Source organism: Populus alba, chromosome 17 (genome assembly GCF_005239225.2).
Source record: "Populus alba chromosome 17, ASM523922v2, whole genome shotgun sequence".
Classification (NCBI taxonomy): Eukaryota; Viridiplantae; Streptophyta; class Magnoliopsida; order Malpighiales; family Salicaceae; genus Populus; species Populus alba.
This window is the reverse complement of record NC_133300.1, coordinates 21,117,964-21,137,233: the sequence shown is the minus strand read 5'-3', so window position 1 is coordinate 21,137,233 and position 19,270 is coordinate 21,117,964. Positions and strand designations below refer to the sequence as shown.

Below are 19,270 nucleotides of genomic sequence, written 5' to 3'. Positions count from 1 at the left end.
ATATTTTTATTGCGTTTATCTCTTTTCTTCACAAACTAGTTTTTAGTTAATATTAAAATATTTTTCAGCATTTATAATTCTTAATCTATTTAATTAAACATATCCATCAAATTTTAAGTTAAGAAATAAGATTTTTCTTTAGCTAGCATTAAAACCTCTTAACTAGATTATTCCATGTTGGATATTATTACAAACAATATGAATAGTTCATCTCCCACATCAGTTTGTTATATTTAACAAAAATAATAATAATTTTTGTTAGATATGAATCTAAAATTTAAAATAAAAGAAAATCAACAAATTAATAAAATATTCTTCCTTAACTGTGAGTTTAATTATTGGGGATTTTTTTATTCTCCAATTAATATTGTGCAAGAATCCTAGCTAGCAAATATTATGGAAATTAAGTTGAACAGTCGAAGGTTTGGTACAGCCATGATTTTTCGTGCGGTGGCCATGGACAAACATAGCAAGCTCCTCAATTTCCATTTTGCAGGCTTTGAATAGTAGATTTCTGGCTTGGACCGTCTCGTCTTCTTTCCCACGTGTATCAAGTCAAAAGATACCTTTTATAAGATCATGTTTAGTCTATTCTTATATTATTTTTCGTACTTTACGGCCGCATTTAGTCTTTGCATGCACAATTTTAAGATTTAGGGTTTATTTTTTATTATAGGCCAGTTGTTTTCCCATATATACGTCAAGACCTATTTAATTCATTGCAGAAATAACTTTGATTTGTTTTTTCTAAACATAGAAGAGTAAAAGCCTGTGCATCAATATAGTTGTTGTTATTTTTTAAAGTAATTTTAATTGAAAAATATATCAAAATAATTTTCTCTTTTCTTTAGTTAGAGCTAATATATAATATATTTTGATAGAAATATCTAGGACACATTGATTTGATTTTTAATGATTAAAATCTCTTTTGACATAGTCAGCGGATATTTATAATTTTTTACGTAGTTTTTTTTTTTAAAATATATATAGTTAATAGCAATACAATTAAAACATTTGAGGTGGTGGAACAATGAACCTTCTGAAGCAATCCCTTACTAGGGAAGATGACACTTTTATCAAGACTTGGACAAAGTTTTAAAAAGAGAAAGAAGTCAGTTATTTCAATTCAGTTGACAAAAATAACCAAACCCGATGTAAAAGTACTCATTGGATTGTGAGTTAAGGATTAATATTTTTATTTAGTTAGCATTAAAACCTCTTATCCAAATGCGGCCCAAGTTGGATACTAAAACGTTTGATTTCCTAATTATTATTTTCTTTTAAATATAAGGAATATTCTCATATCACCTTGCTTATATATTTATCAAAACCTTTTGTTTTTACAAACAATATTAAGGGCGGGGGCGGAACCAAAAATTTTGTTAAAAGAAACCAAAATATTAGTTGTTTTATTAGTTAAGCTAAATATATTAATATTATGAAAGGAGAAGCTGAAAAAAAAAAAAATCTTTGTAGGGCCCCTGATTAAGGGTGCATGTCATACATCAATTTGTTAAGTTAAAAAAGATTAATAAATTTTCTTATATATATCTATACTAAAAATTAAACTCGAAAAATCAAAAAATAAAAACATACTTCCATAACGGTGAGTTTAATTATTGGGTTTCTTGATTTGTCAATATTGTGCAAGAATCCTAGCTAGCAAATATTATAGAAATTAAGTTGAACAGTGAAGGTTAGGTGCAGCGATGATTTTTCGTCGGGCGCGATGACCATGAGAAATACTACTACTAGTCTAAAGTAAATTATTGGGATTTTTAAAATCAATCTTTCCACCGTGGTTTTTTCTTTTTTAAAAAAAAAAAAAGGTTAAATCAAGACCTTCTCGTAAGGCAGAGATAATATAACCTATCATGGTAGAAACATCTAGAACATTGATTTTAATTTTAATAATATATTAAAATTTCTTTTCACTTAGTCAGTGGATGGTTATATTTTTTTTTTAATTAGTAGTATTTGTTGTTAAAGTGTGTGTGTATATATATATAAAAGGAAATTGAAACCATTAATTTTAAATTTTAAAATGAATTCATCTAATATGATCAAACTACCACATTAATCCAATAAGAATTTTAAATATTGGTTCAAAAAGAGTTCTAAATAGAAATTTTTTTAAGCCATGTTTGTTTCCCAGAATGTAGTTTTTGGAAAACCATTTTTCAAACTTTTCTGTGATTGTTTGTCATTAGAAAAGTTAGTCAACGGAAAACACTTCCCGATCAACGGAAAATATTTTCCAGTCAATTTCAGTCAAAGAAAAATTTGACTTGGTTTTCAGGAAAGTGTTTTCCCTTTAGGGCCTTGTTTGTTTCCCGGAAAGTAGTTTCCGGGAAACCATTTTCCAAACTTTCCTGTGTTTGTTTGTCATTAGAAAAGTTGGTCAACGGAAAACAATTTCCGGTCAGCGGAAAACACTTTCTAGTCAGCGGAAAACACTTTCTAGTCAACGGAAAACACTTTCCGGTCAACGGAAAACACTTTCCAGTCAATTTTAGTCAAAAAAAAATTGACTTGGTTTTCAGGAAAGTGTTTTCCTTTTAGTTGTGTTTGTTTTCCGGGAAGTGGTTTCCGGGAAAGCACTTTCCAAACTTTCTTGTGTTTGTTTGCCAGTAGGAAAGTTGGTCAATGGAAAACACTTTCTAGTAAAAGGAAAATTTGGCTTGGTTTTCAGGAAAGTGTTTTCCTGAAAAATTTGAAGGGAAAACACTTTCCGGAAGTTGTGAAAAATTTAGAAATGTCATTATTTGCTGATTATATCAAATTTGATCCTCAAACTTTTGATTACTATATATATATATATTTTTTGTTTTGAATATTTATTTTTCAATTTCATCTCTTAAAATTTTATTTTTATATTAACTTTGGTCCTTATTTTTATAATTGCTATTTGCTTTTTTCTTATCATTTTTTTATTGAAATTTTTTATTTATCAAATTTGATCCTCATTCTTTTGATTGTTACTTATTTTATTTGAAATAATTTATGAAATGTTGATTATTATTATTTTAATTTCTTCATTTTTCATTTTTTTTTTAATTTTTTAGATTTGATCCCTATTATTTTGATTATTATTTGTTTTATTTGAGATAATTTATGAAATTATATATTTTTTTTCAATTTCATTATCATTCAACTTTTTAATTTGTAAGATTTGTTCCTCATTATTTTAATAAACTTGAAAAAAATAAAATATTAATAAGTTATTTTCCAGCTCATTTTCCATAACATAACCAAACACTGGAAAGTGTTTTCCAATTCATTTTCCATAACACTACCAAACATCGAAAAATACTTTCCCGGAATTCACTTTCCCCAGAATTCACTTTCCAAAAGGAATTCACTTTCCAGCTAACAAACTGAGTCTAAGACTAAGAAATATTCCTCTTATTTAATTAGGAATCCTTCTTCTACAATTCAATTCAATGAACCAAATAAAATGACATTGAATTCATTTTCCACGAATAAGACTCAAGTTTAGATGCACAAACATAATTCTCGACCAAAAAATAGTGTAGTAAGAGTTCAGCTCAACAATTAAGCATGTCCAACTCAACCGAATGGCTTGATCCAAAAATCCACAAATCTAAAATAATGCTATTTCTTTTCCTGGCATAAATCCTTATATCACTTTCGGATCTGGACTTTGTAAGCGTGGCAGCCAAGTCAACAGTCAATGGGCTCATTTTTAAGGTGAAAATCTTTAAATCGACATATCAAAATGAATTGTGTGTTCAGATTGAAGATATGATTGGTTTTTTAAAAAGATATAATTTTTTAAAAGTATAAATTAATTACATCTAACAAAAATAAAAAATACATATTTTTTATGTGGGTCTCACAAAAAATACCATTTATATCTCAAAGCCAAACACCCATAGAAACCATTGAAATCATGAAATGGTCTTATTGGTTTCAATTTTCCAAACATCTGTGTATATATATATATAATCATTGAGTATATATTAAAAAGTTTATAAAACTAAATTAAAATAAAATACAAGGACATAAAAAAAACTCAAATGGCAAGAAAAAGTTGTCCATTAAGACTTTTCATATCACGACTAATTCTTAATTGGGCGGTTCACTTAAGTGGTGTAGCAATTACTGTTAAATTCGCTTAATGGCATTTAAAGACTTTTCATACAATGCCATTAATACTCAAGTAATTGAGCTCTGTTTTTTTTTTTTTTAATAAAATTGTTTTAATATTTTTTTTTTAATGAAGAGTTAATCTAGATTGAACTGTAGAGACACCAGTTTTGACCCCCCCTGGTGAGACAAGTAATTTTGTCGAGCAATAATCACAACCACCTTATTTAACACTCTCCCAACAGTCGTAGCCTCCGCAGAGAATTTTTTTTTAAGAAAAGAAAATGGAACGTAATGGCAGAGATGACATCGAGGTAGAGAATGGTTATGATTTGGAGGATGATCATGGTCACAGAAAGAAGGACAAGAAAGAGGAACAAGAAGAAGTGTTGTCAGTGGAAAGAACATTTGAGAACCAAGAAGTGCCATCATGGAGGAATCAGCTGACACTGAGGGCCTTTGTGGTGAGCTTCGTGTTGAGCATTTTGTTCACCGTCATAGTAATGAAGCTCAATCTTACAACTGGTATCATACCTTCCCTCAATATCTCTGCTGGCCTTCTAGGGTTCTTTTTTATCAAGACCTGGACAAAGTTTCTTGAAAAGTCTGGCCTTTTGAAGCAACCCTTTACGAGGCAAGAGAACACTGTTATCCAGACTTGTGTGGTTGCCTCCTCTGGCATTGCCAATAGTGGTATACTTTCTGTACTTCTTACTGCCATTAATTTTCATTTCATCTCTCAATTATTCTTAAAATCATTTTTTTTCTCTGTTCTTTCTGAGGTGAGGAGATATCTAGGCTTCTTTGATCAAGATAATATTTCTATGCATCTGGTTTTGTTTCTGTTCTTAATTGTTGCTTAATTCAAGTAGTTGCTAAAATTCAATGTCAAGTTTTCCTTCTTCTAATTGCTAGATTACCAGATGAGGCAGCCGTTTTTTTCTCTCTTTCCCTTTCATCTCAGATGTGAGATCTTTGAAGACAATAATTTCTTACTGCCTAAAGTCTTTGAGAGACAAATCAAAATTGAGGTTTTATGACTAACATTGTGCTATTGTTTCAGCCACTCGTTACTAAACTACTCAACACTTGAACTTGCTGTTAGGGACATGAACAAATCTACCTTAGTGAAAAAGTTTGATGAGTGTCTTCTTTAAATGATCTGTAAAGTTTCTTTACTAGCTTCCTCCCCGTCTCCTGGAGCGTGTGATAATGGTGTTGGGGGTGGCTGCTTTTCATTTTTCATCTAGTGTTTTTTATGCAGGCAAAAGCATAAAGACAGTTCAACAATTACAGAGAAGGCAAATTTGTTGAGCGAAAAGAACTGCAAGCTTGATCTCTAAATTAACAAAATAATACATAACCTTCAAATATAAAAGAAAATAACATAAAATTCAAAAGAGCACAAAAAAAATCCAGGAAATGAAGGAAAATTTTCTATATTAGATCTTCCAAGTCTAATTTCAATAAATTTAAGTCTGATTCAACTCGAATCAAGAGTTATAGTTGTTTTAATTAGTAACTATGCAAATCTCGCTAAATCAAATTTATTTTTAGGACTGACCCCATCTTACTGTACATAAAAATATATGTTAAATCATACATATAGTATTTAACTGTGAACTGCTAAAAACTTTTAGTTTTGGGTGACATGTCAGCATCAGTTTTCTTGGGTTTCTAATGCCCCACCGGGCATAAAGTGCGACTGGCTGAGATGGTTAACTTACCAAGTTCAAAGTTATATCTGTAAGTCTTAAAAGAATATTCTGATTAGTGGAAAAACAAGCCTTCTCCATTAGTAAACGAAAAGAAAATGAGAATAATTAATCAACCCTTTTGCTGTAGATTTTCCTATGTTGAACTTGTTCGTTGACCTAGAATCATTAACATAATGTCAAGATGAATACGCTATATTTCTAAATAGTCAAAACAAGATTAAATGCCAAACTTGTTTTGAAACTGAAATTGTTGTAATAAAACAGTTAATTTGTATGATGATGTTAAAACTCGTTGAATTTCGTACTAATGGTTTCCTTACAATAGGAGGCTTTGGGAATTATCTGTTTGGAATGAGTGAAACCGTGGCCAAACAATCAACAGAACATAGAGATGCTTTTAAAAATCCATCTCTGTCATGGATGATTGGCTTTCTGTTTGTTGTTAGCTTTCTTGGACTCTTTTCAGTGGTGCCTCTTCGAAAGGTAGACTTCACAACGCTATATAACCATTCAATTTCGTCATATGATTATTGGAAATAGAACACTTTTCTCTGCATTTTCCATTCTTGTCGACTGTATTGATTATGCCAAAATCTAAACTTCATTGTTACCCTGGTTATTTCCAGGTCATGATTGTAGACTTCAAATTGACATATCCAAGTGGCACTGCAACTGGTCATCTCATCAACAGCTTCCACACTCCTACAGGGGCCAAGCTAGCAAAGTAAGGCATTATCAGATCTCATGCACTTATAGTTGGATGATCATTTGGCAACTAAAAGTATCGTACTTTGTTTTTCTACCATTGCAGGAAACAAGTGAGGGTGCTGGGCAAGTTCTTCTCATTCAGCTTCTTGTGGGGTTTCTTTCAATGGTTCTACACTGCCGGAGATGGTTGTGGATTTGCTGAGTTCCCCTCACTCGGTCTTAAAGCATATGAAAACAAGTAAAAGCATTACTCCACCTTCAAAAAATTTCTCATCCTACTGAATGTAGTTCAATTTATATTGGCATTGTGTTTCAAATTCGTTGTGGTATCTTTGACTAATGATGTTCTTGTTACACGCACAGATTTTTCTTTGATTTCTCAGCAACATATGTTGGAGTTGGAATGATTTGCCCATATATCATAAACATATCAGTATTGCTTGGAGGAATTCTTTCCTGGGGTCTCATGTGGCCTCTCATAGATACAAAAAAGGGTGATTGGTATCCAGCAGACCTCAAACCAGACAGCCTAAATGGCCTCCAAGGTTACAAGGTAAGTTTTCTAACAAGGTTAAGGTGACAAGAGTGCCCAGTACATGATTTTTTACTTGTTCTTGAAGACTTTTCAATCATACCACCACTTGTGCAATGTACTCAGGTATTTATTGCCACTGCCTTGATCTTGGGTGACGGTCTGTACAACTTCTTCAAGGTGCTAAGCCGGACACTCGTTGCCTTGTTTTCTCAACTTCGTGGGAGAAATACAGTCGGTGCTCTCCTTGTTGCTGGCCGTTCTTCTCTCGAGATCCCCACCGTCTCCTATGATGAGCAACGCCGCAACCAATTCTTTGTTAAAGATCAAATCCCAACATGGTTTGCTGTTGCAGGCTATGTCGCAATTGCTGCCATCTCCACAGCCACCGTTCCGCGTATATTTCCCGAACTAAAATGGTATTACATATTGGTTATCTACGTCTTTGCCCCAGCCCTTGCATTCAGTAATGCTTATGGCTGTGGCCTCACTGATTGGTCCCTCGCTTACTCCTATGGGACGCTTGCTATTTTTGCAATTGGGGCATGGGCTGGTGCCTCTCATGGTGGAGTTCTTGCAGGACTAGCGGCCTGTGGAGTCATGATGAATATCGTCTCCACAGCCTCCGACCTCTCTCAAGATTTCAAGACTGGTTATCTAACCCTTTCTTCCCCACGGTCCATGTTTGTGAGCCAACTAATTGGCACTGCAATGGGTTGCATTATTTCACCTTGCGTCTTTTGGCTGTTTTTCAAGGGCTTCAAGGATCTTGGGACTCCTGGAAGTCAATACCCTGCTCCTTATGCTACTGTATTTCGAAACATGGCAGTATTGGGGGTAGAAGGATTCTCGTCTCTGCCAAAGAATTGCCTCTATCTTTGTTATGGGTTCTTCGGTGCAGCTGTTCTGATAAATTTGATCAAGGATGCTTTGGGTGAGAAATGGGCCAGGTTCATTCCTAATCCAATGGCAATGGCTATACCTTTCATTGTTGGCTCATACTTCGCCATTGACGCGTGTGTGGGAAGCTTGATTCTGTTTATCTGGGAAAAGATTGACAAGGCAAAGGCTGATGCTTTTGGGGCAGTAGTGGCTTCCGGTTTGATTTGCGGGGATGGGATATGGACTTTGCCTAGTTCGATACTGGCTCTCGCAGGAATAAAACCTCCCATTTGCATGAAGTTTTTGTCAAGGGGAACGAATACTAGGGTCGACGCGTTCTTAGGGTCATAGAGTACAATTACAATTACTAAAAACACTAAAACTCTGTCGAATTCATCGAAGCTCTCTTCATAGAGCATTGTTTGTTCACTAGAACGATGCTCTATCTTTATTTTCGGTTCTTCTTCTTTTTTTTCTTTTTTTTTGGTTTTCATTTGGTTTTGTTTTTCTATTTATTCTTTTGAGATTGTGTTTAATAGAAATTGATATTTGTAATTTATTTCCTTTATTTTTTACAAAATTATCATGGTGCCTACATCAACATAGATGGGTGATTCTCGATTTTGTGAAAATATAATTGATTTTATTTTATGTAGGAGATTGAAAGTAAAGGGATGAAAATTCAAGAAAAAAAAAGCAGCCATATTATTAAAAAGAAAATGGTCCCTCCACTCTTTTGTTTAATGTTGCCATTAAATTTAAAAAATTCAATGATTAAATATTTTAGTTTAAAATTGTATTTTATTTTTATTTTGGTAACTAGTTTGAGAAATACAAGAGAAACGCGGTAGAAAATGATAAAGAACAGAAAAGGTTATAGTTTGCACTATTTAAATACTTAATGTTTTTCCAGCAATTCTTGCAGGCTGCCGAATTGGCATAACTTCCTTCAAACCTTTCAAATATTTGTTATCATCGTCATCATCAAGCTCTGTTTCAGGAGACTCTTCTTTCACATATTTTGCCCCACCTTTAGAATCACATTCAATTCCGTGTCCCCGAAACAAAAATCAATTACAAGAAACAATTACCAAAGATATGTTCTGTTCCGACCCCTTTTCCTTCATTTTATATATATAAATAATTAAGATGCAAAATTATTACAGATCCACTTTACTACGGTGGCTCCCACCCTCCACTTCATTGGTGTTTATGTTGTCCTTTCAATCGAGAAGGACCTCAGCAGGGAGGCTGATACATACATCGCCACTGTTTAAGGGGTTTGTCACTTTGTTGGGTTTAGTCTTCCCTTTCTATTCACTTTCTCATTGCTATAGCACCCTATATTGCAGGCAAAACTGATACATACATCGTCATTGTTTCCGCCACCTTTCCTTCCATCATCTACCCCAGTTTCCACCGCTGTAACCCACCATGAAGAACTCACTTTAGAGATCCTCCGCCTTAGCAACCATTATGCTCATCAACAACTCCTCAACATATCGAAAATTAAGGTACAAAACTCATGGCCTTATTATGGACTTCATTTGCACTTCTGGTCTTTGTGTAGCAGCTGAACCTGACATCCCTGTTACTTTTTCATTACATCTGCTGCTTGCTTTCTTGCCTTTTTTTCTCTGCTTCCCTACCCTTCATCAATCTTATACAGAAAGTTTCAGACATATGAAAGACTTTCTTGATATTCCTAGCTTGCCACCAATCCTTGCCACTGATGTGCCAAAGCCTTTTCTTGACCGAGACAACAAGGCCAGCATACTTTCTTGATGTTGCCTCTCAATTCCCTCAAGTAGCAAGGATTATGATCAATACATTTGAATTGCTAGAGTCCAAAGCTGACAAGGCAACATCAGATGGACTCTGTGGGGCACACCACCAATTTCTTGCATCTGTACATTGACCAGAGTTGATGCCAAAAGCAACTTGTCAATTCTGTTTGTTTTTTTAATTAAAATAAAATATTTTAGTTTTTGAATTATTTTGATATATCATTTCGAGATTTTACTATTTATATATATAATTTAATAAAAAATTTAAATTTAAGATAAATTAATTATAAATTATACAATACAAACACAATATCAAACAAATATAATTTTAAATTTTAAAATATTTCTAAATAATCAAATATTAAATAGATTTTAACTTGAAGTAATTCAAGTTAAATAAAATATCAAAAAATTATAAAATTAAAATATTTTAACATAGATATTTTAAATATAAAATTAGGTCAATATTATCAAGGTTAATGAGATCTAAATCATCCATTGTTTTGCTTCAATTCCTACAAAGTATAAACTTAAAAAAAAAAAAACATGAATATAAACCATATATATTAGTGATAAATCTAATTTTAAAAAATTAATATCATTGTTAATGATAATAGCAATAATAATTTTTGATGTTAAAAATATTAATGAAAAAAAGCTTTTTATACTTGGACGTTGTAATTAATTAAATTGAATTGAATCATGTTTTATTTGATTTAATGGCTTTTCAAGACCGGAACGAAACATGTAGAATGAAATTGGAATATTTCAGTTAGAATTTAGCCAAAAAATCCAGAACGAATCAAGATTTAAAATAAAATAAAAATTATTCTATTTTGTTAAGTTTTTTAAATTAATATAAAATATTTTTACTATTCCAAACAAAATAAAACTAACAATTTTGACCAAAAGGGGTGGTAGCAGCAAGACCAGTCCTGATGATGATGTACCTGAGTGTTTAACTTGGCTACACTCCCAACCAAACCAAAGTGTTGTGTTTCTTTGTTTTGTTAGCTTGGGGCTGTTTACTATGGAGCAGTTAAGGGGAATAGCTATTGGATTGGAAAAGAGTGGCCAAAGGTTCCCAGGAGTGGTGCATAATCCACCTTCTAAGCTTGTTTGGTAGTGTAATTATAATTATTTTTTAAATAATTTTTTGTATTAAAATACATGTCAATAATTATTTTTATTTTAAAAAAATTATTTTTGATATCAGCATATAAAAATGATTTGAAAATACTAAAAATATATTAATTTAAAGTTAATAAAAAATAAAATAAAAATTAAATTTTTTTTAAAATATTTTTAAAACACAGTAACTAACAACCCTAATAATCACAGAACATGCAGACCGATGTGAACTCTACTCTCGAAGCAGTGTGTGCCGATGGTGGCTTGGCCATTGTATGGAAGACAAAGGATGAATAGGGAATTGTGAGCGGAGGAAATGAAGCCTACTCTGTCAATGTTATGATTACGAATAAACTATTTGTTTTTGTTTTTTAAAATTTTTTTGTTTTTTATTTTAAACTAATATTTTTTTAGTTTTTTAAATTATTTTTATATATTATATTAAAAATAAAAAAATATTATTTTAATCTATTTTTAAATCAAAAAATATTTTAAAAACCAATAATCACTATCTCTTTAACTCCCATCCACCCTATAGTTTTGAAAGTACCGATGAGGTGGTGGAGAAGAAAGCTAGAATGGTGATGGTTCCGAGGAAGGTAGAATGATCAGAGGGAGAGCACTTGCTATGAAAGGTAGAGCCATGGCATCATGAAAAATGAGCCAAGTCAGCTGGCTTTCTGACAATTCAGGCATTATGATGCTATTGTCATGTGCTGTTGTGATGTCAAAATCATTATTTATTATTTTATTTACTTTTTACGTAAAGTGAAGCACTTGGTTGATAAAATTATGAACGTATAAATACTCAAAAATTTAAAATATTAAGTATAGCTTGGCATATCAACATGTTATGTATCCATTTTAATGGTCGCAATAGTACATATATTGTTAATAAAATCTAACAAGAGCATTTAATTAAAAGAACTTTGGAAATTCAAACGTTAAAATAGTAAAAATAAAAATAAAAAATATTGAAAAATTCAAAGCTCCCATGAACACTGCCATTACACCAGCAGCAGTATCATCACTCCACAAACCATTTTCACTTCCAAACTTTGAATATGTTCCTCAGCAAGCCCACAACGAGCACAAGAAACCCTTAAATAATGTAACTGAGTTGACTATTATGGACGCACAAGCATTTATATCATTAAACTTCCCTATCTTCCTCGACAACCTAGCTAACATGGTAGCCCACCACCATCTCGGTCTCATCGGAAAAGAGCTCGAGTTATTACATCGTTAAATGAACTCAAATCAATATTCTTAATTTAAACTATTTAGTTTAATTTTTTAAAAAAAATTATTATTGTTAACTTAATATTAATATGAGTTTAATTAGAGCAATTGAATCATAAAATATTCAAATAGATTTAATTAAATTATTATAAAAAAATAAATTAAAAATCAACTCGAATCAAAGTTTTAAATTTTTAATTTTTTTATTAGTGAAGTTCTCAAGATATATAGCAAATAGTTGATTGAATTTAAGTTTTGGCTAATCATATGAGAATAATTAAGAAAATTGCCTTTTAACTATTTGGCATGCCCCCATTGAACTCTCATGAAGAATCCTACCATGGTAAACGTTCTTGTTTTATTCATGAAGCAATAGAGCTAAGCAAAACAGCACCATAACAAGTGATGATATTACAAGCAAAACCAGAGAACCAATACAGCAACTAGAGTTATATTATATCAGTTCTAAGTAAATTTTATTTTCCATGCTTCCATGATTCAATGAGCTTGGAAAAGGCTGTATAAGAAGAACCACCTTCATCCATTGCAGCCTTGGCTGCATTCTTCATAGCAATAGCTCTCTCCCTAATCAGTTCACCTTCCTCAGACTCCATCAATCCTCTAACCTTCTTCTCCACCTCGTCTGCGCGCACAAATCCATCTTCAGACTCATTCATTGACAAAGCAAGCTTCATTTCCTCCACTAACACCACCCTATTCAGCCTTTGCTCTGCATACAATGGCCAAGCCACCATTGGCACACCAGCACACACTGCTTCAAGTGTAGAATTCCACCCACAATGAGTCACAAATCCACCTATTGAACTGTGATTCAAAATTTTTACTTGAGGTGCCCATAACTTCACCACTAGTCCCCTTTCTTTGGTGCGTTCCAAGAAACCATCAGGCAACAAAGAATCCAAATCAGGATCTCCCTGTGCTTTGATGGCTACACTAAGATCATTGGCAGGTGGATTACGAACCACCCACAAGAACCTTTGGCCACTTTTTTCCAACCCAATAGCTATCTCCCTTAATTGCTCCTTGGTTAACAGCCCCAGGCTACCAAAACAAAGAAACACAACACTTTGGCTTGGTTGGGAATCAAGCCAAGTTATACACTCATCAGGCACAGCATCATCAGAACTACTCTTGCTTCCACCTCCTGCTCCTTGCCCTTCAGCTAGAATCAATGGACCGACACAGAAAAGTGGCGGTGTGCGATTATTAGGCACACAGAGTCCATCTGATATTGTCTTGATAACTTTAGACTCCAAAAGTTCAAAAGTGTTGATGATAATTCCTTTGGCTTGTGGTGTTTGAATGGCAAAATCAAGAAAGTTTATGTAGGCATCATCTTCACGATCAAGAAATGGCTTGACCATGTCAGTGCCATGGATTGGTGGCAAACCTGGAATATCATGGAACTCTTTTACATCTCTGAAACTTTTGGTAGTCTTTTGATGAAGGGTAGGGAGATAAAGATAAGAAGCAAGAAATGAAGCACAAGAAGTGATGTAAATATAAGCAGGGATGTTGAGTTCTTCTGTAGCCAAAGAGAGAGCAGAAGTGGCAAGGAAGTCTATAATAATTCCACAAATGGTATAGTTTTTGGAGATGGAGAGGAGTTGTTCATGCACATGAGGTTTACTCAAACGGAGGGCCTCAAAAATGAAGGTTTCATGGTGGGTTGCGGAGGTGTTAGAGAGGGTGAAAGTGGGAAGATGGTGGAATTTGATGGAAGGAAAGGTGCCAGAGAAGGAGGATACGTAAGTATCCATTTTGCCAGCACTGTATGGTTCAGTGGGCATGAGTATGTGAATGGAGAGGGAGGGTTGGTGGGTGAGCAAGTGTTTGCCTAGCTCCACCAAAGATATCAAGTGCCCGATTGTTGGTGATGGGTAGAGAACTACTGCCTCGTCCATGGCTGTCTAGCTCAGCTCCCTGCCGTGTTTCCTCTGTGTTTCTCTGTAGAATTTTATAGACAAGGAGGGGACAGGGTGGGACTAGACTAGGCAGTGTTTGGGAACCTGTTTCAATCTATATCTTTAAAAAATTTAAAAGTTTTTTTTTATTAAAATTTAATATAATTTGTATTTTTTGGATCATTTTGATATACTAATCTTAAAAATAATTTTTAAAAAATAAAAAAAATGTCATTGACATATATTTTAGCACAAAAATTATTTAAAAAATAATCATTATCATACTACCAAACACGTTTTAAGCTAGCACTTGAATGGATTACTATTTTTTTATTTGTTTTTCTTTCATAATTATTGAAGCTAACCACATCTCCTACCAAGCTTGCCTTAATTTCAATCTTGAAATTCACGTTCATTGACATAGAAATTATTGTGTTCATATTTTAAATCATAGAAATACTACATAAAATTTACAAATATAAATAAAAACACTCGATAAAAAAATTTATTAGTATATTAGGATAATATTTACTAACAAAATTTTTCATCCTTTTATTTATTGGTAAGCATCAATAGAAAAATTATGTTGATATATACCGAGGGAATAACAAAGAATATTATAATATAATTCAAAAAGAAAAATCATACGGTGACGTGATATTTTTATCGATAGCATGACCGACGAAGTTGTTGACAGAATAATTTGGTCGGTAATGCTATCAGTAATATTTAATTTATGATCTGACGTTCGACCATTCTCTCCCCCTCCTTCATTTCTTTTTTTTTCTTATGTATTATTTTTTGGAACAAACATCCCCTCCCCAAATCTCAACATAATTCAATCCCTCACAACAAATCTGGTCATTGCAACATAGTTTATCAGCATCCATGTTCTTATTTAAATTTTATTAAAGATTCTCCACTTTAAGTAAATAAATATACTCTTTTTTATTTAAACTCAATTTCAAAATGTTGGTTTACTTTTTACATATTTTGTGTAGTATATTTATTTTCTTTGGGTGTTTACTTATTTTATAATTTTTTTTCTCATTCAAATTTGTTGCATAGATTTATAATTTGAACTTGTTAAGGTTTGTTTTAGATTTTTTAAAAGAGTATTTGTTTGTAAATGACTTATTTAATGGGTCCGTTTTATATTTTGTTAATTTTACTACCGAGTTAAAAAGTTTGGTAAATGTGTAGAAATTTAAATTTATGTAGATAATTGATAACTAATTAAGAGTACTATTAAAATATATTGAATAAATTTGAGCTAAATCAATATTTTTACAAATTATTTAATTAACGTAGTTAATTAATACATGTTGTAATCATTATTTTATATAGGTTTTATATAAATAATGGATGATCGTTTATGAATGCATAGAAATTCACCACAATGGTTGCGAATGGTGAATTATTGTAATGGAATTCAGGATTTTATTAATTATACATTATCTAATCCGAGAAATATTAATGGAGAGGGTATTAGATGTCCATGCAAAAGGTGTAAAATAAAAGTTTCTCGATCTAGATGTTGTAATAATGTATTTTCTATATAAAAAAAAAAGGTTCATGGAAAAATACATGTTTTGGTATGCACAAAGAGAACTATATGCTCTTCACGATATCATGGTAGAAAGGATGGTTGGGTCAACTTTTAGTTCTAGCAACGTGTATAGAGTTGTAGATGATAATAAAAATCCTTATAGGAATATGGTTATGAATGCAATGAGAATGATTTCGATTCATGTCGGTCAATATCCAATTGTATATGAAAAATCTAATACAAATGCACCCAGGTTTTTTTTTTACGAACCAATATGAGATGGTTGCACAAATCATAGTAAATTATTGGTCGTTGCATAAGTGTTTAACATCAAGTCAGATCACGGGTTGAGTGAAGCTGATTATGACAGAATTGTCGAATGGACGAGAAGCATTTTACTTAGAGGGAAAAAGCTGAAAGAGAACTTCTATAATACTAAGTCCATGAAGAAATCCCTTTTGTCTAGGGTACTAGAAAATTGACATGTATCCAAACTTGTGCAAGTTTTACTATCTTGAAAATGTAGAGTTGACCAAGCGTAGAACATATGGACATTTTCATTATAAACCCGTAACTAACATAGGAAGGTCTCTTGTCGCACACAGAAAACTTAGATGCTTCTCAATTACACTTAAACTACATGAGTTATTCATATTACTAAAAACTGTTTAGCACATGACATGATATCAATCACATAATGCGATGGATGGAATGATAGTGCACCATTTTGATGGTAAAGCCTAAAGCCACTTTAACAATGTGCATCCTTAACTTTTATCCAAGTTATTTTGATTTTTTTTTTTTATTTAAAGTTATTTTTCTTTTCAATTTTACCTTTCAATTAAAAAATTATTTTTATTTTTCAAGTTAATTTTGAACTTCATTCTTTTGATTGCTTTTTTGGAGTCTTTATGCTAAATTGATTTTTCTTTTCAATTTTAATTTTTAATAAAATATAAAATTTATTTTCTATTACGATTTTGATCCTCATTTTTTAATTGTTATTTTTTTTTTTTTAAATCCTTTTGTATAATTGAATTTGTTTTTTTCAATTTTATTCTTGAATATTTGATTGATTGAGAATTATTTGATTAATTAATGAAGTATTAATATTTATTTATTTTTTCAAATATAATATTTCAGGTCTAATTAACCAGCTCAACACCGGATTTTTAATCAAGTAGATAAATTTAATTCATTCCTTGATATTTTATTCAACCCAAACTGTTCTAGGTTTAACTGTACTAGTTGTTTTAGAAGTGCATTTGTAAGCGTTTGAGGTCCACCATTGTTTTTAAAGGTTCTACAGATTAGAAATTGAAATCATAATTTTCATATCATGTTGTTATAAAAACTTTGTTCATGTCCTTTCAATCCTAAACCATTCTAGCTATTTAATCCTTTAATTGTTTCTTTAACCAAAAATAATTAAAGCTGATGCAAACATGATAATTAATTGGCAGACGACCTCTCGTGGTGCTCGAACAGCCCTATAGAAGCAGCCCTTGCTTTCACCATTGATGATGATGATGATGATGATGATAACCCAAATTACATCTCTTCAGTATCCAAACAGAGAATTAGTTTTGGTATAAATGCATCATTGAAGATTATATATAACGATGAATTAATAAACCAATATTTCACTTTCATAGATATTCGTTCAAAGTTGTACTGCCGGAATTAATTATGATTGATTCCGTGGATATTGAACAAGTTTTTAATTTTTAAAAAGGTTGATAGCCAATATACGAGGCATTGATCGCAAAGTCTCATGGAAAAGTGTGATCTTTGCCCAAGTTAGAATTAATTATGATTGATTCCGTGGATATTGATTCCGTGGATATTGAACAAGTTTTTAATTTAAAAAGGTTGACAGCCAATAGATTATAAGGCATTGATCGCGAAGTCTTGTTGAAAAGTTGGACCATGAGAATTTTGTGTACTAATCAATTAAATATTGTGTGTTTTTTATTTCATTTTGTATGATTTACATGAGAAATTCACTTAATCATTTTATTAAAAATTAAAAAACATCATCAAAAAATTAAAAACAAACAAACAAACCTAGAAAAATCTCATACACTTGATCTAATCTCTAAAAATCGCAACCCATAAAATCTTGGATTCGGATTCAACTAACTCAATCATCATTCACTTTAATTTTGAATGATGAAATTAGTAAAAAAAATATTATTAAAAAAACTTGCAAAGGTAAAAAAAAAAAAAAAAACAAAGAAAAAAATCGAGATAAAATTTGATAAAAAAAAAAACCTAAGAATGATGAAATTAGAAAAAAAAAATTAAAAATGAACCCAAAAAACAAATAACAATTAAAAAAAATAAGAACTAAATTTAAAATATTAAAAAATCATAAGGGTGTTAAATTGAAAAAAAAAATATAATTTCATAGATTATTCATTCAAATAGTAGGCAAACCTCAAAAAATAACAGAAAAGTGAAATTGAAACAAATAGTAGGCAAACCTAAAAAAATAACAGAACAAAGTAAAAAAAGAAAGATAAAAAAAATCACCTTAAAAAAAGAAAAAAAAAACAAACAAACCCGAACGAACCTCCTAAACATGATCTAGTCTCTAAAACTCACAACTAGTGAAATCTTGAATCCAAATTAAATCAAGAAGCTTAATTCTCAATCAATTTAATTTTGAAAGATTAAATCAATGAAAAATATCAATGAAAAAACATGTAAAAGCAAACAAATAGCAACCAAAAAAAATAATGATAAAATTTGATGGAAAAACACTCAAGGATGATGAAATAAAAAAAAATTAAAATGATGTCAAATAAAATAAGTAGCAATTAAAAGAATAAGGACCAAAATTTAAAAAATTAAAAAAAATCATAGGGGGTAAAATTGAAAAATATTTTTAATTTGATATATTATTTATATATTTAAAAATGGTAGGGGGTGAAATTGAAAAGCATTTTTAATTTGAAAGACTATTTATAAATTAAGAAATAGTAGGGGTGAAGTTGAAAATAATTTATAATCTTATACCTTATTGTAAAATAAATAATAATAATCAAAAGCATTGGGACCAAATATGAAGGAAAAAACAATTGAAGGGTTGTTCTGAAATTTTGCAAGAACTTGCACAAAATTTGAGTAGTAGAGAGAGAAGAAGGAAAAAAATGATCGTCGATACTTTGAGATTTTCCTAACACCTTTTTGAAAGATGGAGTTTGGTGGCTGGATAACCCTATATATGCTACTTGAATTATTTAGGGATTGTCCACATAATGACAATGTGACGTGTGCCTGTAAGTTTTTTTTTTAAATAATATTAAATATATGTTTATTATAATATTACCGCTAAACAATCTCTGAATCTATAATAAAACTAATATATAATGACTAAAAAGCTTTTATGAGAAAGTTGTGTTGTTTGTCTTCAAGGACACTAAAATAATTGCACTGTTTCAAAAAGATAAATGGACAAAACCATTCATAATTCAAAAGCATTAGAATTATTTATGCTAAGGTTAAATTGTAATTGCCTATGTATTAATGACAAACATAACCCCATGCAATATGTTAACGACAATTATACATAGTAAAAAGACAATCTTTTCCCAGAAGCTTAGTTCATTGTTTTTTTAAAAATAAAATAATAATTACACTATTACAATGAAATGGAAAATAAGTCTCGGCTAGTAACTTCT

The 19,270-nt window shown here is 31.3% G+C and overlaps 2 protein-coding genes and 1 pseudogene across 2 annotated transcripts; 2 read left to right on the top strand and 1 right to left on the bottom strand.

Annotated features, from left to right (window-relative positions):
- Positions 1 to 4,325: 4,325 nt before the first annotated feature.
- On the top strand, positions 4,326 to 8,538 carry LOC118037084 (probable metal-nicotianamine transporter YSL7). Its single transcript, XM_035042965.2, has 6 exons — positions 4,326 to 4,803; positions 6,154 to 6,311; positions 6,455 to 6,552; positions 6,640 to 6,774; positions 6,900 to 7,089; positions 7,195 to 8,538. Exons 1-6 carry the CDS (start codon positions 4,395 to 4,397, stop codon positions 8,299 to 8,301), a joined length of 2,097 nt encoding a protein of 698 aa, XP_034898856.1. The 5' UTR covers positions 4,326 to 4,394; the 3' UTR covers positions 8,302 to 8,538.
- An 18-nt stretch (positions 8,539 to 8,556) lies between these two features.
- LOC118037202 (UDP-glycosyltransferase 88A1-like) lies at positions 8,557 to 10,863 on the top strand (annotated as a pseudogene).
- Positions 10,864 to 12,451: 1,588 nt separating this feature from the next.
- On the bottom strand, positions 12,452 to 14,090 carry LOC118037085 (UDP-glycosyltransferase 88A1). The gene has a single exon (XM_035042966.2). The coding sequence runs from the start codon at positions 14,033 to 14,035 to the stop codon at positions 12,587 to 12,589; it is 1,449 nt and encodes a 482-aa protein (XP_034898857.1). The 5' UTR covers positions 14,036 to 14,090; the 3' UTR covers positions 12,452 to 12,586.
- Between the last annotated feature and the right edge of the window lie 5,180 nt (positions 14,091 to 19,270).